This window comes from Colius striatus, chromosome 6, assembly GCF_028858725.1.
Source record: "Colius striatus isolate bColStr4 chromosome 6, bColStr4.1.hap1, whole genome shotgun sequence".
Taxonomy (NCBI): domain Eukaryota; kingdom Metazoa; phylum Chordata; class Aves; order Coliiformes; family Coliidae; genus Colius; species Colius striatus.
The window spans coordinates 37,129,741-37,152,117 of NC_084764.1; the positions used below are offsets into that span (position 1 = coordinate 37,129,741).

The 22,377-nt window shown below is 43.8% G+C and overlaps 1 protein-coding gene across 2 annotated transcripts in view; it reads right to left on the reverse strand.

Annotated features, from left to right (window-relative positions):
• SLC35F4 (solute carrier family 35 member F4) overlaps window positions 1-20,916 on the reverse strand; it is a 125,465-nt gene extending 104,549 nt beyond the window's left edge. For both annotated transcript variants that reach the window (XM_061998413.1, XM_061998412.1), the window contains exon 1: window positions 20,814-20,916. In XM_061998413.1, coding sequence (XP_061854397.1) covers window positions 20,814-20,916 — 103 coding nt within the window. The remainder of the gene's footprint in view (window positions 1-20,813) is intronic.
• Window positions 20,917-22,377: the final 1,461 nt, after the last annotated feature.

Below are 22,377 nucleotides of genomic sequence, written 5' to 3' on the forward strand. Positions count from 1 at the left end.
TCTTTTGTTCAACAGCAATTTAAATTCTGAGTTTCCACAAAGCACTGTAAAACTGACCTCCATTTCTGTAGTACTTGTGTAGCTAAGGGCTGGGCAGCACTCTGGTTCTGGTGACATATAAGAATGGTAGGGGTTGGAGGGGACCTTTTGAGATCATCTAGTCCAACCCCCCTGCCAAAGCAGGTCCACCTAGATCAGGTCACACAGGAACGCATCCAGGCAGTGTAAATCTGAAATAAATACCTCTGCTCAAAGAAGTTATTCATAAGCAGTTACTGCAGATTGAACTCAAGCTCACAAATGACAACATTTTACATCTTGGAGGGGAAAGTGAGAGTTTAACAGGAAAGCATTTAAAAAAGCATTTTGAACTTGACTAAACTCCGTGTATTCTGCATTTAAAAACTACCCTGACTGTCCACAGGAGCTTATGTGTCAGATGCTCAAAATCTGTGCTAAAAATAGACTCCAGCAGTCCTCTGAAAAGCATTGAGACATAAGAATTGTCAAACACAGACGGAGTGCCTAAATAGTCAGGGATCTAATTTTTATTTCACTCACACAAAGTACACACTTGTGTTATGTCATATTTTTTTAACCGAGAGAGGATTCATCTAGACACAATATTACTACCCTATATTTAGTTCTATTTTTAATCTTGTGATTAATTATTAATGTTACATGGCATGTTTAAGATAAGAACATATTGCTGCTTGAGAAAAACCTGATAGTGTAGGCTTGCTTGCTTTTCCAGGAAAAATAACCAAGATACAATCTTCTCTAATTTCACACAAGAGTCCTGTGTTCCTTTGAACACTAAATTGATAGTGCTGCTATCACTTCAAAACGGTATATGACATTTATGATTATTACTCAGCTGTTTGCTTTTCTACCAAAGACTCAAACAAGCACACTCCATAAATCAGCAGACAAAACCCAGACATATCCCAAGCAATTTGCTCCACTAGTTTGATTCTTTTGAGTTTGCAAGTTATGATCTGTAGAAATTATCACTGAAGAAAGCAAAAGAAACGGTTACAGGCATAATGCTGAGAGATGTGTACCTACAAGTAAGTACAAGCCAAGATCAAAATTCACTTACTTCACACACTAGTAAGTACAGTCTATTTGCAAGCAAAGTGCAGCAAACAAGACAATGCAGCAATGGGAAAGCGAGGGCTGACTTCTGCAGCCTTGACTCAAGGAGCCATTCCCATTAATTTCAATAGTTTTGCCTGAGTCAGGACTCCAGCTCCAGAACACTAATTACAGCTGAATAGCCAATTCTCAAACACCTCTGCAAGCAAATCAGTACCTCTTCCTAGTACTGTACCAGAAAGCAAGGTTTTTCTTTTCACTAGCTTCTTCTCTGTTCCCCACAGAACCACCAAAGCTCTGTGTCCACCAGCTCCCACCAAAGAGAAAACAAAACAAAACAAAAAAATCACACAGGGTTTGTCACTGACATGCAAAACTCAGTCTTCAAGGTTCAAGTTAAAGCAAAAACTAGATTGTTTTGGAGAAGACAATCAGCAGGCTGCTGACTTCAGGCAGCTTTTCCACACAAAACAAAATGAGACCAGGGCACTCATTGCCAAAGACCAAAAGCAAAACAGTTTGGAGTTCTGAAGGTAATTTATTGCCCAGCATTGGGAGGGGATGACAGAAAAGGGTCACTTGATTCATGTCCTGTTTGGTTTCTCATAACATCTCCTACTGTCTTTGCCACACAAGGATCCCAAGCTAAACTTTTGCTCAAAGTGTGGAAGATTTTGTGAACTGCCACACTGTGTTAGGAGTTCAGTTATTCAGAAATATTTCTCAGATGCCAGTTATGATATGGGGAGCAGTGAGCTGGGCCCGGGAAGAAAGGAGGGCTGGGCAAGAGAGATCTTAAAGTGCTGGTTGTAATTTTCTCATCATCCTGGTCTCTTTTTGCTTTTATTCTGTTCTGTTTCTTGTAGGTAGTAGAATAAACTTTCCTACTTTTCTCTCTAAGTCGAGTACTGGAGTCTGTTTTGCCCAGAACTGGCAGCAAGCCCTCCCTGCCCTTGTCCCAATCCACAACATCCTTGGTTATCTTTTTTCCTTCCATTTCACTGGGGCCTCTGCCATCCTAATGAGGGTGGGGCTGAATGGGGGGCACCGAGCAAGAGCCTGTCGTGGTGCTTCTTTGCTGGCTAAACCAAAACCACAATGCCTCCCATGGATACAGCTGCAACTCTAGGGCCAACTCAAGAGGATTTTCATGCAGCTATGAAGTGGTAGATGTTTGGCTGGTGGCCTCATCTGCTATTTTAATGGATATTCTTGATTTCTTCACTGTGATGGCGATGGAACACTGGCACAGGCTGCCCAGATGGGTTGTTGAGTCTCATTCTCTAGAGACATTCAAAACCCACCTGGATGAGTTCCTGTGTGACCTACTCTAGGTGGTCCTGCTCTGGCAGGGGGAATGGACTAACTGATATTTCGAGGTCCCTTCCAACCCTTGAGATTCTGTGATTCTGTGACTTCCCAAGGCCACAGGTCAAAAGGTCATAGGCTAGGTGGCCCAAATTGGACAAACTCAAACAATCTCCTAAACATGCCTACAATGTATTAGTTTATCATGATGGCTAAACACATTTCTTCTGATATCTAAACATTCTGCTTCACTATCGTTTGTTATGTAAGTGAATTTCTCAACATATGCAAAGGCCAAGGTGATGTCTACAAAGCATTTAAGTCTAACTCCAAATGCTACCTGAAACTTTGTTTGTCGTACATCACAGCTAACAATGTCACTACCTGTGAACAATATGCCAAGAAGACTTCACTTGCAAAAACACTGGCAAAATACTGGAGAGAAAGATCACAAAATAAGATACAAAGTTCATTTCAAAGTTGCTGATGCCATTACCAAGAATTTTGCCTCATTACCTGCCCAGCTCTGGCCCTGATCATCTCATAAACATAGGAGGACATCAAATTTTTTGTTAAGATGAAATTCTGAAGTGCTTAACAGAGTAACGAAATACTGCACCTTAAACTTGCCTCAGCAGTCACTATTCTATGGAACGGTAAAATCTGAAGAGTAACTAAGTGGCACCGATCCAAGGTCTATCTGGATTTTCTGTGTCTAAAGGTATGCATTTCATATCAACAGTTTGGTCTAGTATATCCAAGAAAAAAAACCATCAGTCTTCAGCTCTGGGAGCTGTTACAAGGACCTTTGTGGAAAAGCACAAACTTGAATAAAAATGTAATAGGCAGCCTACGTCCTCCATTCCCATAGACAAAGGGTAATGGGAAGAAGCTGGAACACAAAAAGTTCCACTTAAATATAAGGAAAAACTATTTCACTGTGAGGGTGATGGAGCCCTGGCACAGGCTGCCCAGGGAGGGTGTGGAGTCTCCTTCCCTGGAGGTCTTCAAGACTCATCTGGACATGTTCCTGTGCAATCTGATCTAGGTGGACCTGCTTCTGCAGGAGGATTGGACTAGATGATCTCGAAAGGTCCCTTCCAACCCTACCATTCTATGATTCTGTGAAGTAGAAAAAAAACCAAAACAAAACAGGAGAATGACAGTCAGAGGTTAGTCAAAACTAAAACCCATCCGGTCACTCCTTTCCATGACAGAATACCTGGTTCGGGAATAAAGGATGGGAGACATTACAGATCTTGGTGCCAATACAGCTGTTGATACTGCCCAGCATGGTAATACAGGGAAACTGTTTCACTGGGTGGAAGAGTGCTCAAGAGTCAAACCTGGGGTTGCTATCTGTAGCTCACTGTCAAACAGCAGGATGCTAAGTGAGTGTCCTTTTAGCATTTGTTATTTTTGTAGTAGAGAGCTTAATCATTATGTCTAAAATGACATTAAACAGGAGGGCTGCAAGTATGAATAGAGGAAGAATTGGAGTGATTTTAACAACCTGTAGAAATGACTGGGGGAAAAAAAAAAACAACTCTGCAAAAATGAAAGATTACTCCTACCTAGGTGGAGAATCAGCAGCACAGCTCAGGGAACAGCTGCAGTTTCCTAGAAAAGGACTGACAGTTTAGAAGAAACCCAAAGCTGAAGCTGTTATACTGCTGCCAAGAATTCAGACACAGAAGTTCGATGGATAATCCATTGTACCCTAAGGACGTGAAGTAATTCTCCTCTGCAAGGTTCCACTAGCAAGACCTCAAATGAAGACCCGTATCCAGTTTGAGGAACCAGATATTAATAAAGGTGTAGGCTCACTGGATAGAATCCAGAAGAAAAATATAAGCAAACTTCTAGAAAGCATGAGTGGGAGAGTTTGGTTTGTTTAGTACAGATGAAGGAAAAGAAGAAAAAAAAAGATCCTGAGATCTTTAGGATATCGCTGCAGAAGAAGAGACCAGTCACAAGATGACTAGCACAAGTATTGGGTCTAAATGACACCAGGAAAGATTTGGCCAAGAGGAAATAACAGTAAGCAAAACACTGGAACAGACTGCCTAGAAGATTGGGCAGTCTGATGCTTTAAATCGGATTAGACATGTATCCATTAGGAATTAGATTGGTGACTAGTTCTTTCTCCATACCTCACTGCTCAACCCTCACAAAAAACCCCAAATCTTTAGAAGTGCCCAAAACCCAAATATTGTTATCAGATAAAACTTTCCCTGACTGTGGAATCTAGATTAAGGGCAGAAATGTCAAAGATCATGTCAGGTTCTGCTGCTCTTCACCATGTAACTTCATTTGAGGAACAAATAATTCAGTAGGAGCAACATCCCATTTCAGAAAGAAGATCATAGATCTGACTCACAATTTGGATGCAAAGTTTTAGGACTGTCTTTATGGTTTTCCACTTGCATGCAATCTTCTCAATTACTATAAAATGGTCTGCTGTAATAGAATAATCAGAGGCAATTATGGAAGGTCAGAGAAAGAGAAGGCATAATATATTCTGTTAACTCTTTCTGATAGTTCATTATGTGGACTTTATTCATGTGTCTGGGACACATTCCCTAGCCCACTGCAGAAATGCCAGTGTTCCCTGAGGGATGACACTGGTTGTGTACACAGCTTTCAGACCTCCTTTCAAAAAGATAAACATGATGACTTTCAAAGAAGTCAAAGGGAATTAGAAACCTTTTCCCCAAAAATCAAATGGAGGCATGCACGGCTGCAAGAACGAGTACTGTGGCAGAGAGTTTAAGGCATCCTTTCACCAACGCAGAGAGGCAAAGATCAGCCTCGGTCCAGATTTACATCAAAGGCTGCATTCCCAATGAATCCAGCTCTTAACGGCTCTAAGCAGTTCCTCACTCACTCAGACCAAGCAGTGATAAGCAGCTAGGTAGAATATTAGCCACTTCATAACCTTATGTACTGAAGATTACAGGCACTTCTATGCTTTAACTTTACTCATCCAACAGGCCATAATGTTTGAATGAATTGTCACCATGGCCAAAATCCCCAAAAATGGTTGAAGATGGAAACTCAGAAGTTTCTTCTCATTCACCTCACATGTCAATGCCAGGCAACTGTAATTTCACATTTATGGGCTGGTTCTCATCTAATCCACTCCAAACACACAATGTGTTATATCCCCTGCTTCTTGCACTTTTATGCTCTGATGGAGCAGACACATCTCCACCACTGCAAGACCTTTCAGAGGGCAAAGAGCTAAATTTCTGATATGCTGCCATGCTTCACAGTAAGGGGTACATGGATAAAGAATATGTAGAGTGTGAATAAGCTGTTAGTTATGTCTGTAACAATCAAAATGAAAAGATCACCAAATAATTTATAAAATCTATAGCCATTTAGTGATGGGCTTCCAATTACCTGTTGAAATTTCTCCTGCTATAATAAGACTCATCATCCTGACTATCCTTACATTAAATTTGTACTGTTTAGAAACAGAGGAGAGAAACATTTCTTTCTTGGATATGCCCTGCAAATTACTCCCCCTATTCTCAATATCCCTCTATGCCACACTACAAATGACAAAATACATATGATCACAGTTTAACCTTCAAGTCTCCCTTCTGGCTAGTAAAAAAGTTGCATTTACAAAATTCAATGAAGAAACTGATAACTGTTGATGCATCTGCTCCTTAACCTCTTCTTTCCACATCCTGCTCTATCAGAGTAGTATTGAAATTACAGGTATATCCCCACAGACGTTTACAGGAAGATACCAGCAAGTTGTGGCCCCATTGAGAACCCACTACAGACAACACTGCTTATGAGGGCTAGCAAAGCACAGGGCTGCCAAGGCACCACAGTTTCTAACAGAATGTTGCCCAACAACCACAAGGCTGGTAGCAAGGGCAGAGCAAATACATCTCTACCCAAAGACTAAACATACATGGCAAGAAGCTAAAGCCAGCTGCTCTACAGCTCTTGCTCTGCCAGCAAAGCAAAGTCATTAATTGCCAGTGCTGTACCTCTCCATCAATCACAAGACCCCTAGGACTCCACTACAAACTGCTCCAGTACAGAGTACAGGAAAATTAAGAAAGCTGAAGTGATGACTGAAAAATGCCTTGGGACTACTCGTTTTCTCAAGCTATCTAGGCTTCTCTGCAGCCTTTTCAAAAGCAGAGAAAGTCAATTCTAACTTGCTGCCCAGTTCCCATCGGCAGAAGATCACCAGGTAGCTCCAATCCATCGCTCTCCTGGCACTGCAAGAACCAGAAGCAGCACAGTAAACAGCACTGCAAGAACTCAACCCAGCTCCATGTATACAGCCTCTGACTTCTGTTGTTATGCTGTGTGATTTTTAAACAGCACAGAATGGGATCACTAAATTAGTTTCACTGAAAACTTTGAGAAGTTCTCTTCTCAGAGGTCTCTTACTAGGGCTCTCAGCCTGGTTTTTTTTTCTATCATGGTCCTAGATGTCAAGAGCCAGCCCAGAGTGCACAACTGTCAGCACCTGGATGTTAAACCTGATCAAATGGCATCTGCCCTCAAGGGATATCTGCAAACCCGTAACGTAAAAATGAGAAGTTCATAAACCACCTTCTGTAGGTTTACAAACATTATCTCATTATCAGCTACTTCTTTGCAGTTAATGCTTATGAAAGCAAGACTGAACTTTGTATTTTACCTCCAGAGCAGAGTCTTCCAATCCGGCAGTGTTACATAAATGAATTTCACACCAGTGGGGAGAGTCTAATAGATTTTGTAGGTCAGTGCTTCTGGCAGGTATTTCTCTAAAGACTGTTTTGAGTTCAAGGAAAAAAAGCCTACCCTTCAACTAGATTTTCGAAGGCACAGTCCAGTAAAAGTTCATAAGAGTGGGGAAAAAGCAGAAGGAGGAAAGAGCTCAATTGATTTGTTGTAAGCTGATCTGAAAGTGTTTCAAAAATTCAGGGCACATGAGGACAAAATAGAAAAAAAAAATCTAGGAGAGAACAACTCAAAAATAAAAATAGCAGCAGTGGCTAAGAACAGTTCTTCAAAGGGATGTCAGACTTTACAATACTTTGTGCAGCACCAGTGACTAAAAAGGTTTCACGTCGCTACATTGCGATATTAAAAACTAGTGTTCATTTCTTTGGGAGGAAAAAAAAACAACAAAACCACATAGGGCAGAAAAATAAAATGCAGCTATAGGAGGGTTGCTTTAAATCCTGTTTATAAAACCCTGGGGCGTTTTTCCTTGCTCAATGCAGTTACCACAATGTCAAATTATAATTTGCAACACAGGTCAGAAATGTCATAACTGCCAGTGCAGTGGATGACACAGGTGACAAAAAATTATTTATAGGAATTTAGCCTTTAAAATAAACAATCAGAACCAGTGGCATTTCTTTATTGCCTTTTTAAAGCTAAGAGCTACACTGAGTATTAAATTTGCTAATAGAAAAACAGTTATGCTTTATATGAGTCCTCTTGTGCAGCAACGTTTTCTTTGCCTGGGCTCTTAAGGAGCCAAGATGTCTGAAGCATCTGCAGAAGCCTCTATCTCACTAACCTGCAGGAGAAAAGCAGCGAAAAGCTTACTTTTCCTCCTCTGGGTGGCATGAGATATTTGTGATCCTAATAACATCCTTGCAAAGTAGATAAAATATTAAGTATTATCTCTACATTACACCAGCAAAAAAATAGAGAGCCAATAGTCAGCTACCAGTTTTCTGCAAGTACAAAATTAACCTTGGATTTATTATTTCAAATAAGAGATGATCATCATGAATATTTTATAACATTTTCTGTAGCCTTAATAAAACAACCATATTCTCACCATTTTTTGAAACTGCAAAGGATTCACAACCATCATTTGCAATGCTCTATAGACCTTTACCAATAACTGTGCTTCTGGAAATTAATCTTGTATCCACTGAATTTCAGACTAAAACCTGAAATTTTCCTGTAGAAATATTTTCTGATTTTCACTGCATCATCTCAAAGTCCTTCACAAAGACAGGTATACCCTATGAGGCTTCTGGCATCTCAGCACAGCCCGAAGAAGCAGCCAAACAGTATGAAGCCAACAACTTTCCTCCTAGGCTAATATATCATCTATGTGCTGGAAGGAATTATGAAATACAAGATGTGTTGGCTTCACAGGATGCTTATTCACACCAAACAGGTCAATGGTCTATTTTCTTTCTTCCCCTCTGTCTCCATATATATTGGGGTTGGGGTGACCTGACTCAGAGACTTCAAGAGAGTTACCCTCATTCACCAGCCAAAGAGCCATTTCCAAAGAAACAGCAGCAACAGAGACAAGCAATTCTACAACAGCAAAGTCACTTTCCTACAGAATTATGTCTTCTGGCCAGATTCTCTGATGTCTAAAAAGCAATTAGGCAAATTAATGGAAGAAATAATCATCAAAAGATATTAAAATATACATACATCAAGAATTTTCTAAGGCAGAGTTCAATGAAAGATGGAAGCACACCAGGAACCTGCCTTATGCTCTTCTCTGTATGTCTTGTTTGTTGAGCACTGTCCAAGCTGGATGTCTACCAGATACATCTTTGATAAAACCCAAAAAACTTTATGCAGTGTATCTCATCTTCAAGAGTGAGCTAATTCTACAGCTTTCCCACTCTAGAAGGACCAAGAGAGCCCCTTTTTTCTCTAGCTGGCCACCTGTTTTTATAAGGTCCATAAGCTCCATGCCTTTCGTGCTCGCTGACTCCTATTAAATTTGCTTGGATTTGGCCAACAAGATTCAAAAGTTTGAGGGGGAGGGAGCAAAGACTGAGATATGATGTTCACATAAGCCCTGTTTCCTTAAGAAACCAGGTTAAAAAAAAATCAACAGATGACGAGTTAAAAGACATTCTGTAATCTGCTTTTAAAACACCCAGGAATGAGGTGCAAAGTCTTAACAGGGCATATGAGGATGTGTTTGACAAGGAGCAAGTGATTACATTAGGCAAAACAATATCATTTAAAAAAAAAAAAAAAACAAAACAAAACACAATACCACAATAAATGAAAGACCCAGTAGCAACTCCAAAGAACAGGTATCTGCTCACTCATAGACCTACCACAAGGCACAGGACTATTCTTTCCTTTCAAAATCATCCTCTTTACTATCTTCCAGGCCTTTACAGACTGCCACAAAACTACCATAAATTATAGAGCATGAATGATGTCAAAGCCTGCTCTCAGAGGGAGGCTGGGAACAGCAATCGTGTATTCTTCAGTTTGGGAATACACAGACAATTTTTATTCACTGTCTAGAAAAAAATAAAAAGGTTCTGCACATCAAAGGTAACAAATATATTTGTTTTCAGATCTTCCCTTCAACAAGCCCTGTCCAATGACACCGATACGAGGAGAGATGGGTGGCTGATAGGATAAAAGGGAATATCAGGACCAAGGAGAAGGGCTTAAGCCACTGCAATACACAGGGAAAGCCTGAATGCAGCCAAACACACCGCATTTACATACTCAGTTCAAACTACACTGTATTATTCCAGATGGCTTCCAGAGACACCTGCTTCTAAATACCTGAATGTGACAGGAGAAAATTACCATAATCCTCAAATTAAGGTCTACATATCTTCTCTTGGTGTGCATGGAGAGTATTTGGCAATGCAGGCTGCTCTAAACTACAGTATCTGTCCATGGTCCCAAGGAGGGAAACAGAAAAACTTGAGGAACATGGACAAAATGGGATGGATGACTTGCTTTACCCAGCCACACACCATCCATCACCCACAGGGAGGATGTGAAGGTCATTATGGCACCAGAGGATTGTCCTGCTCTAAAGTGATCTTCAATACATCATTAGGACAGCTTCACCACAACTGGAGAGGGAAAGGGAGAGGAGGTGCTGAAAACAAAGGAAATTACCAGAGCCTTGATGCTGCTCTCCAGAGCTGTTCATCAGAGAATCCTAAAAAGAGGGCTTAAATTTTATCTACAACTAAACCAAAAATATCCTCAGTTGTAAGCACCTCACATCTGGAAGTAGCTTTGGATTTTATGTAAATCTGAACCCAGACAACTGTTATTTATAGTCTCAAATCTGAGGCCCCAGCTAAAATACAGGACCAAAATCAACACTTGTTAATAAGGTGCATAGCAATAGTGATGGATTTCTTCCACCCTCCATTCCCTTACATAGAATCAGTCTGAGAGCTGACCTCCCACTTTGTTTGACTTCTTAAAGAAGTAAAGTATGAGGAATGTTTTACCTCCACAAAGCACTCTGAAGATTCACTACACTCTCCAAATTTTTTACACCAATAGTAACTATGGGGTACATTTTTCAAAATACCTCTAAAAGTTTCTGCATCTGTGCACAGTGTGAATACCTAAGTTTAAGCAAGTTCTCTAGAGTCTGGCCAGGTACAGACATCTTTTCTTCTGGCTGACTTCTCTAAGCCTATGGGTGAGGATGCCTGTCTTTACAAGGATGCTTAAAACAGTTTATCTGAATTTCACTTCAAAGCAGATGTGCACAAAGACACCACATAGACTCTAGCTAGAAAAAGGGTTGCTCTAATTTGATCTAATTAACCTCCTTTCCAACACTGTATGTGTGAAAACAAACAGGATGTATTGGAAAACTGAGCTAAGCAGCCTCTTCACTGCTCTCTCCTGCAACAGTACAACCTCAGCCTTTTAAGTTGACCCTCCAAACAACCAGTGAAGACTGCAGCTGAAAGCAGATCCACACCTCCATGAAGACACTAGGTAAGACAACAATGGTGCACTTAAATGCACACTGAAGTAAGTCCCATGCTCCCTGCAAGCAAGCATGGAGCTGCGTGCTGTATAACCACAAATAAATCCTTGCTCGTTACCAAAGGGAAGCCCAAGAAGAGTGCCAGAAGGCAGGCCGTTTACTGGATGAATCACCTCCACAAGACCCATAGGGCTCAGCACACCAGTAACAGCTCAACTAAGCTTTTCAGCTGAAAAAAATATCTTTTGTTCCTTCCTCCAAGGTTCTTTATTCAATGCATGTGAAAATACTTCTTTAGCAACATTCCAGACAATTCACCAGTCTGAGTTTTTCTTCTCAGAAGAAATGTTCTCAAGATGTTTAGTTTTCTTCTTATCTATTTTCCTCAGGTTTTTTTCCATTAGACTGTGCCCTGGAAAGAAGCAAGAATTAATAGGAAACTAAGAAACTTGATCAGATGTGTTTTCCTTTTCCATCTTTATGGTAAACTTTAGGTTCAATTGTTTTCCACTTGCTCTATGTGTGAGCAGCGTCACTGAGTAGTAAGAACTGAGCAAATGCTTTCTCATAGGTACAGCCAATTCTCAGGTAGAAGTCCAAACCATGGTACAGAAACACCACAAAGAGCTCACCTTCCTACCATCCATGCTGTCAGCACTGGAGAACTTCCTCTGGTGCGAGCGCTGAAGCATCCCGCTTACACAGAAGCTGCTACAAATTCTAGCCCCTGTAATGTATCACACAACAGATTATTTCTGGCACTGCAGAGAAAAACCCCAATCTGCACCCACACAATTCCAGGAATGCAAACTCCACATGGCAAGCTTTGCCTAAGAAAGGATTTCAAAGTACCGTGTTTCAGACATATAAACGGAGACAGCCTCAATAACGGCACTACAACAACTATGCTGAATATAAATCACACTGTGTGAACTAATGCAATGGCTCTTCTGTCTTAGAGCACTCCAGCAGAGAACATGTGTTCCAGCCCTGTTTCACACTTATCTTACACAGGCACAGCAGCACATGCTTTCAGTAATGTCCTTAGACATTCAGGTATATGATGCCCATTAGCTGCAATCAAACCTGCACAGGTTTGTTCCTACAAATCATACAAAAAACCCCAGTCCCCAATAGCAAATTATTTTTTTAGTGAGATGTACAGTATCTCCAACTATCCCATTAATAATAAAGGTGTGTGTGTTAGACCTCATCAAAAATGGCCCCCAGAAGACTAAATCTCTGCAGGAAGTGAGACAGCTGTATTGTATATTGTTTCAGCAGGCAATTGCTCAAGCAACACTGCTTCAGTGCCAAAAACAGCCACTTCCCAGTCCTAATGCAAGCATAAAATGACAGAAACAGGAAGGAAGAAAACTGGCCAACCAGGCTGGCCTCTAGCTCAATTTCCTTCTTGCTCTGGATAGAGAATCCATTACCAGGTCTCTGACTGGTCTAGTAGTGGATTTGATGGAATCATTTTGGTAGAGTCGTACTGACCCATGAACTGCCATGCTAGTGCCCATTTCTCTCTCCTTTGCCACAAAAAATGCAGCTGGAAACTTAAGTGAGACTCCACACAGGCATGGAAGCTCTTCTTGTATTAGACAACGTAGACTGGAGACCTTTGAGACAAAGTACACCCAGAAGACTGTCAGAAATAGGAAGCATCATCTTCTGCTCCATACATGAATCCTGTTTCTTCGCCTTTGCTCATAAGGAAATCAGAACAGGAGCAAATCAGCTTCTCCTTGCCTCTGCAACAAACAGCAGAGACATCTTCCTCCCTCCCTCACTCCACTACCCTGATCTAGGCCAGCCCAGATGAATGTAGGAAAGGGCAAGTCCATTTTATCAACAGAATTTGCAAGTGGAGTCTAGGAAGAATTAATATGTTTTTTAAATAATAACAGCAAGGTCTGTGTGTCAGATACTCTGGAAGCCAGTGACATGAAGACATGCTGCATGCCTTTGAATAAATTCACTGCTGCCACTCAAAGTGCCTGGGATGCTCTGACTCCCAGCTCTGCCATTGCTGTGAAAGCCATAGCCTTGGTATTAGCTAGGCATACTGCTGCAGATTCCACCCTCATGCAGTGAAATCTGCCATTCTGCAGACAGCCAGCCCAAAGTGTAGGCCACCAGGGAGTCCCACTTCACCCTGCTGCAAGAAAAAAAGATTTTCAGTCTCACTAAGTAGAGATGGTCCACTTACTTTTGGTGAATAATTTAACTAGCCAGTTAAGCACTTCATATTTTTTCCCCCCTCCACCCAGTTTAGACATTTGTAACAAAGAGACAATGACTTTTTTTTTTTCCACTGGTATTTTCATTATTCCGATCATCCAGCAGCAAGCCTGTGTGAAAAAATTCCTGCCACCAATTGTTCAAGAAACAGCAAGCTACAAATTCATCTTCATGGGTGAATTCCCACACAGGCAAATGAGCAAAAGCCCATCGGTTTCCAAACGTGCACAAGAAATAACTGCAAACTTTTAAAACTATTAATAAAAAGGGAATGCAAACATTTAAAAGATAAAAGCTTGCTCAGAAGCATCTGTCGCTTTGGAATATTATTTCACCACATTTTACCAAGAACGAGATACGCAGCTGCCTGCCTGAGTGAAAGGGGAAGACGATGTAAGGAAGAGTGCTGGAAGGACAGGAAAAATGAGGGATACCTCTTCTGTGCAGTCCAGAAGAGTGCCAAAAGCTCATGGCATACCCAGATCATTTCTTAATGAGCTATATGCAGCAGAAAATCTCTCAGGAAAACCAAGGAGAGAAGGTGGCATGCAGCACCATGTTATCGGGATGACACCAAGTTGAGGGAGCTTAAATTGAATCAATGTGAGTGAGAGGGGGCAGCGGGCTGCCATAGAGCCCAAGAGGGGCAGGCAGTGAGGAAGCCTTTCTGAGAGAAGGGCTGGAGCAAGTGAGCACAAGAGGGTAAAGGAACAGAAAAGCAGACAGAGACCACACATAAAAAGCTACTAAGTTATTGAAAGCACCTCTACCAACCTTAGCACCTGGCCAGGTTCAGTGCAAGACTTCTGTGCAGCCATCAGTGGAGGAAGAGATCATTCCATCAAACATTATGGCTTGTCCAGCACAACCTCTGGCAAATTAACATCCTTCCCCCCTACCTTACAGTCTCAATTTTCCCTGCCAAATAGAAGTAAATTTCTCAAAATCTTGGCAAACTTCTTTATGAGGCATCTTTAAAGCTCGGGAAATAATTCTTATTTAAATACATTAGACCGCAAGAGACATTTTGGCCATTAATTTCAGTCTTCTGCAAATTTCCAGCCTTGATTTATTCATGGCCTGTTCATACCCATTTGTTCATGTGCCAACACATTGCTTCAGTTGCAATAACTCTTCCTGCCTACAACTCCCTGTTTATCCTCCCAAGATGTATTTGGAGAAGCAGCCATGTTCCCATCTTGGCTAGCCTACGCAAGTCCCCTCCTGTAAGGATATGCTCCACATTGCCCTGGTCACCATGGTGTCCTTCCAAATCTGAATTCATCCCTCCCACCCACAGTTGTTCCGACTGTACACACAAGCCATGCCATTGTCAGGAACTGCAGTTTCACGGCTCAGCTTCCCAGAGATTTGATCCCAAGAGACCAAATCAGTCCCTGATGAAAGGCCAGAGTGAAGCAGTTTCCTCTTGTGACAGCTATTCACACAGGCCCACTGCTGGATGATTACAACAATGCATAATGAGAGCTCTCATCTTCCAAATCCTCTTGAGTCCTCAGGTGAAGGGGAGGTCCCACGCTCCCCACAAGTGCAAAGCTGCCATATCGTTCCTTCCAGCACAGATAGAAACCCACACAAAGCCTGGCCTTGCTCCATTAAAGAATACATACCTGGTCTTTAGTGGACAAAGGAGTTATTTATACAACCTGTTTTGCTGAAAGAAATTACTTCATAACATATTGCTATTGATGCTGATACACAGCTGTAAATTTACTTCTCTTTTTTTCCTGAAGAGAGAGACAAGTCTGTGTGAAGAAACAACTACAACAAAACTGCATCCATTGCAATGGCATCCACTTGTGCCTCCAGAGCTAGTGGGGAGAAAGACTGTTAAATCTACAGTCTGCAATTCAGCCCCCACTGCAGCACATCCTCCCTAAAAGAAGGGCTAGGAATAATTCTCATATGGAAATTCTTGTCCAGCAGGAAAAGAAGGGCTTTAAAAGAAAGCTTATTCCAGTCCAGACTTGTGTCTGGAGTCCCTGCAACCCAAACACTACAAGGTGGCACAGGGGCAACTTCCATAACTCGTACAAGCTGAAGCAGCCTTGAGACTACTTCAGCTGTCACAGAGGCTGATTCAGACACTGCTGCCCCTCTCCTGATCCCTCAATGAACACAGTTCAATCAAATCAGTCTCATCCACCAAAAATTTCAAAGCACCTTTCCTCAACTGTTCTTTTTCCCATCTCTCCTGTTGCACATGATCTGCACAGAGAAACTGAGGGCTCTATGAACTACTGGAGAAGCAGCTGGGTGCCTCCACTAAAGAGGCTGAGGCTTTGTTCCTCTCTCTGGAAATGACAAGCCACCAGGAGGGCTCAGTAGATCAGGTTTGCCATGTGATTTGTACTGCAGCAGAGCTGCTGGCACAGCTGCTGTAATAACCAGAAGAAAATTCCCTCCAATGTTTCAGAGATAGATTTCCCCTCCACAGCCCTTCACTCTGCTCAGAGAGCCAAAGTGCCAAGCCACTGATGCTGGCTCAGCGTGCCTGTAATCCCAGTCTTATCAAGCAACGCAATTAAGCATGGACTTAGCTTTAAATACCTTGTCAAAGCCCAGTAGCTTAGCACAAGTTCAGACTTAGGCAGATGCTGACTTGAGGCTTAGCTTGCCAAATTACACCACAAAATCTTGCTTGAGCTGTTCTAGGGAAGTTAAAAAAATCCCACAAAACTTATTCTCTACAGTGACTGAGCTAACATTAAGGAGAGGTTCAGCATTTCTTCCCAGGGGCCACGCACCGCTAAGGATGCATTTGGAATCACAGAATGTCAAAGGTTGGAAGGGACCTCAAAAGATCATCCAGTCCAACACTCCTGACATAGCAGGACCACCTAAAGTAGATCACACAGAAACTCACCCAGGTGGGTTTTGAATGTTCCCAGAGAAGGAGACTCAACAACCCATCTGGGCAGCCTGTTCCAGGGCTCCCTCACCCTCACAGGGAAGGAGCTTTTCCTTGTGTTGCTTTGGAACCTCTCATGTTCCAGCTTGTACCTGTTGCCCCTTGTCCTATCACTGGACATCACTGAGCACAACCTGCCTCCATTCTCCTGACATCCACCCTTTACGTATTTGTAAACATGAATGAGGTCACCCCTCAGTCTCCTCTTCTCCAAGCTGAAGAGCCCCAGCTCCCTCAGCCTTTCATCAGAAGGGAGATGCTCCACTCCATCATCTTGGTGGCCCTGTGCTGAACTCTCTCCAGCAGCTCCCTGTCTGTCTTGAACTAAGGGGCCCAGAACTGGACACAATATTCCAGATGTGGTCCATGAAGGCAGAGTAGACACGGCTGAAAGGGCTTTCCAGCTCCCTGGCAGACAGGTCTGACCATGCAGCTGGACCAGAGGGGTAGCCAACTAGTATCAGACTGTGTGCCCAGTAACATAGCCAACGTACCCAGCCAACAGTCCCACTGCTGCACAGACATGAGACACCAGTCTCTGCTTCTAGGAACTTACACAACTCCAGTGTTGAAAGGTCTGAAGGAGTGGAGCTCCTGCTCGAAGCAGCACTGGACAACATACCAATGTTTAAAAGTCTAGCAAGTGCCTGCTGAAGATTGACAGTCACGGCCTGCTGCAGTGGGAATCAAACCTCCCAGATCTGAACGGGAGATACCAGAAGGATGGAAATAAGCTCTGCATATTAAGACAAGCTCTCTAAGAGTGATGAAAAGAGAAGATGGCCCATGTGAAGAGCTAGGAAAAAAAGTACAGCCACTGCATTTTCAGTACAGTTATACTCTTCTGGTCTGAGTCTGAGAAAACAGCATTAGAGAAATGTAGATCTGCGATGCAGAGAGCCAGGACAAGACATAAGACTTTGTGGATGGTGGAAAGAACTCCATCAAAAACACATTACACAGGCAGAAACTGCTTGACTTGGAAGTGGACTTGGTGAAACTGATGAAGATTAGAGATGAGAAACTTTGTCTGGAGCAGTTTTAACTCAGTGGAAGGCACAGAATAGGTGTTACGACAGACAAGAATTAGGCAGGAATTGAGGGGTCAAGCCATGTATCCAAAGGTACGGGATGGCTGAGATCAGGAAAGGTGCTTTTCATCTCAGGAAGGGGTAGGAGGGCAAAACAACATTGTATCTTGCTCCAATTCCTATGTCTTACTATGCAGGATAGGGTTTGGATATTTTTCAATATACATGGATGCAAATATCAGACCAAAATACATGCTGCTTCTGCTTAATCAGATAACTTACAGGGAAATAAAGAAGGCGTTTTCCTTCTCTTAATAGCTTTTTTAGAGGAAAAATTAAATCATAAAAGCACCTGACTTAAAATTAACAAAAGAATCATCATGTGCACACTCCCTAGTCTGAAGTAGGTTAATGCACACAAACACAGAAGATGAAGCAAAAGTCTCCAGAAAATACTGCAGTTCTTTTCAAGAACAGCTCCTGAACACTACAAATCTCTGACATTAGATTTCATGACCATTTGTGACCAGTCCTTAGCCTTCACACACAGAAACCTAGGCATGATCTCCTGTCAAACCATGAAATACATGTCAATCCACTAAGGAAGGAATGTAAATCACCAGCTCAATTCACAGACCCTTGGATGCTTTTTGCCATTTTCCAGGACATTCCAAAAGCAAGCAGAACAGCAGCCACATATCCCCTGCCTTCACCTTTCCTCCTCAAGGTAAATCGCCTATCTGGGCACAGCAAGCTGGGGAGAAGGAGGAGCCTCAAGGAAGGTGGTGACCACCAGCAGGCTGTCAGCATACAAATAACATTCCCATGTGGTGCCTGGCTTGCTTTCTGATCAGACCTGAGGGCAGACAGCACAAAGACATCTTGGGGACAACAACTCATCTTCAGCTGCCATCATCCTCAGACACTCTTCAGACCCAGGCAGGAGCAAGGTGACAACATAAGCAGATTGCCTGCACATGTTACAGGTACCGGCACACAACAGGACAACAGTTCCTCTGCCACTGAGGAGAACAGGGATTGACTTACCTAAAACTCTGAGCACATTGCATGCCACCAGAACACTGTTCTCCAGCAAAAGGCACCAGCACTGTTCAGTTGCACTAAAACTGTACTTGGATAGCAGTGACAAAAATCACGCTCTCACCAAAATAAACTGAGATATCAAGTACATTCATAATTAGTTGTACAAACTCCTCACTTTGAGTGTTTGTACTTTGACAGTTCTGCAGTTGAACAATTAGGTAGCAGAACTGCCAACAGCACTTTGAAGCAACACCACTTGAAGGCAATACTTCAGCCTCAACAGGAACAGAGTAAGATCTCCAAGCCAGGACCTCCAAGGCTGACTTTTGCTGACTCACGTTCTACGTTCAAGATGCCTGAAGGACGTCTTCTCCCCCCTGCCCCGGGAAGAGCAGAACATCATGAAAATCCTAACACATTAGCACACTTTATGAATCCAAAGATAAGGTTCACCAAATTCCCCAAAAGCACTCCAAAATTTATGAGATTGCTTTAAAAAGTGTCCACAGCTTAGAATAGGTACACACTTGTCATTTACCTGAGGGCATTTAAATACTGAGAGGCTTCTGTGTTATACACTTCCACTTTTCTTCCTTTAAGCACGATGACCACAAGTTGTGCTTATTTTCTTCAAACAGCAAAACCTGAGATACTTTTGTTTTGCTTCAGCACATAGTCTTCAAAGGCAAAAAAAAAAGGCTGGGAGACTGGCAATAAGATCCCAAGAACTAGCACTGTGGAAAGCCTTGGCCTCTCCCAGCATGCTTTATCTAATTTTTACCTGATGCAATCTGTAGCATTTGCAGAACCTGGCCCTGGACTACAAAAGCTTTTCTTTGTCCAGGCAACCCTCTCCTGCCCTTCCCCATGCACTCATGGAGAGCCACTTGCATTGCCAACACAGACTTCATGTCTACATTTTGATAGAGAGGGGGTGTGTTGCTGCAGACTGAAAAATTGTGTTCTGCCACTGAAGAAAACTTGTGACAAAATATTAAACCATTATCCTTGCCCTTCTCTGGTAAATCACACTGTAGAGATCTTCAGGAGCCACTCCAGAATTTGGGATACTGGTCTCACCTATCTGAGACAGTCTCTGGACTGTCATGCAGCCATTCCTCCAGACTGCTGAGCTTCTTCCCAATTCCTGTGACAACAGACAAACCAACTGACCTCACCAAACGTTCTTAATACCTACTACACTGTCAGCATGCTGCCAGGAACAGCTGAATAAAACCACTGCGCTTGACAGTTTGTTTTCTCAGCTGACCACTACACAAATTCTTGTCAAATGGTTTCAATGCATGTCTTTCCTCCATCATTAAAAAGCCCACAGATATGTTTGTCTAATATTACTAGTTTATTAGTGGTGCTTTTGTTTATTGTTGTTTTAGAGTTGGAAAGCACTGCACTGCCTGTTCTGGAAAGCAGTTCGCCTCCTTTGATTCCAAGGGGAATTTAGTGGGCAAAAGTCTGCTCCTTAGTGTTCACCTCACCCAAGGTGGGTTTTTTGCCTTCCTCCACTCTTTTTGTGGGTTTTTTTTCAAGCTGTGGCACTTCATAGCTTTTTCAAACTATAAAATAACTATTAGGCAATAAAACTCTAACGCATCCATTTCCCCAGTGGTGAAAATGAATCATTTCTTTCATCAGCCCAACTTTCCCCGTTAAATAGCTCTACTACAGAGCACTGGGACAGCCACAATTTCAGAGAAACCCACTAAGGTTCTCCCAGCTGCTAGAAACCCGCTGCTCCTAATTAAAAACTTCAAAAGCAAATATAGTCAATTTCTGCAAGGACCAACTGCATCCATTTCACCCGCTTAACAAAAAATAACCAACCAAGTGAAACCAACACCGCACCTCCAAACCTTTCACCATCTCGTATTTCAATGGCACAAAAGAAACCCCCTCGATACCTCCCCACTTTTCTGGAAAAATCTAGTTAGTTTCGTGAGGAAGATGAATAATCCAGGAGCTTCTCGCTGAAGCGGCCACCTGGGAGGACCCACCGGGGATGAAACTTTCCCGGTGCGATGGGGAGCACCCGTTGAGCAACCCCTCACCCCCAGCTCTGCTTTTATTTATTAAATAAAATGAGCTCCGAAGGGCAGTGTAAGGTTCCCGTACCCGTCCTGAGCGCTGGATGCAGGATAGAGCCCCGGGCGCCGAAGTTCCGCGGTGAAACGCCGTCGCCCCGCTCTCCGGCCACGCTGGCCCCCGGCCGCAGAGTCCAGGGCTCGCCGGGCCGCCGCGGCTCCTGAGGGGAGGGCCAGGAGGAAAGCCACCCTCGGCCCCCCACACGCACCCTGCGAGGCGAGGAGAGCATCCTGGGGAGCCGCAGGCACCCTCAGGCTTCTGCCGCTCGCTCGCTCCCTCCCCGCACCCCCCACACCCCGCAACGGCCGGCAGCGGCGGGAGGGCGCCTTACTTTTCTGGCTGGAGTAGCCCGGGTAGTATCCATAGTAGCCCGTGATCCGCAAGATCCTGTCCTCGATAGTGGCTACGCCGTTGGGTGCTGCTTTCCCATCCATAGGGGGCGGGAGCCGCGCGCGGGGCGGCCGGGCAGGACGCCGGGCCGGGCCGAGCCGAGCCGGGCTGTGAGGAGCAGGAGGTGCGGGAGGAAGGCGGCGCTCGCACGGCCGCCGCAGCTCAGCGTGCCGCCGGGCCGCTCGCTCTGCCGCCGCCGCCTGCTGCAGGACGGGCTCCGCAGCGCGGCGGCCCGCGCGCAGCACGGCCTCTCCCCACACCCCCGCCCGCCCTCTCCCGCCCAGCCCCGGTGGCGATGCGAGGAGCGAAGGGTGGGGAGTGCGGGGGAGGAACTATTTCAGGGGGTGTTTAAAGGCAAGGCTGGGGGGCTGGTCCTTCTGAGGAAAGAGCGGTGAGGGCCGGCTCCGCGTCCCGGCAAGGTGAGAGGGGGTCTCTCCTCAGTGCGGCGGGTCCGCTGTCACCCTGTTCCTGCCAGGCTTCCCAAATCCTCCCTAGGCTGGTGACCGCCCAAGGGACGTGGTTGTCCGGAGAGTGGAGGGGAGTTAGTCCGGCTTGGGGGACCGCCAGCACCTCCCTACACACTGGTACTGAGGGACTTGACAAGGGCAGAGGCTGCCCACAGGTGTCAGAGAAAGGCTGGAGGACAAATTTGGCCTCAGAGGACTCGGGATGCGGGGACGTTTCGTCACTCCATGCCCGTGGCTGTCCCTGTGCCACCTGTGCTGTCCCACGCTGCAGCAAGTTCGGAGGAGGAGAAGGGGTATCTGCCCTCTGATCTGCAGATCTACACCTGTGATCTGTCCATACGATGTCCTCTAAACTCGTACCTGCATTTCTTTTCTTCAAGAAAAACACATGAGAAATTCACTGTTTTCACTTTATAGCTCCTTCTGAAGGCTAATTCTCTCTTTGGTAATAAGCAGGCTTTGAATTACTTGACTTTTCCTGCTACTGGTCAGTGTTACACTTCTCTGTGCTAGACTGAAAAGACCATTAGCAACCATCCTTTTTCTTCCTCTAAGATGTACTTCTGACTAGTAATCAACTCACTTTTTTCTATCCCTTTCCTTGTTTTGTGGCTCTGTCAAACCCCATCTTCACCTGCTCCATTCTCATCCAGCCACTTCCATTAACTGGTGCATGGGAAAGCTAGGCAACACATTTCACAGCCCTTGCCTCCTCCTCTGTATGTGTTCATTCTTCTCCCTTCTGTGCTTGGCTAAATAAGCTGATGGCACAAAAACAGCCTTTTATGAGCACAAACAAATAATAGATGTATTAAAAATAGCTGCTGCTGTGGCTTTGCATGGGGAGTCATTAGGTGCTTAGTGTTCAAACAGTGCTTTGAAGATCAACATTTTCTGATGTATGAATGCAGATCTAATAAATGCGCTTAAATACTCTTTTGATCTTCTCCTCTCCTGTAATGCTGCTAGGTAATATTAAGGGCAGTTACAGATCAGTGATAAATCAACCACCTATAACCCAGGAATTCAAGGCATAGC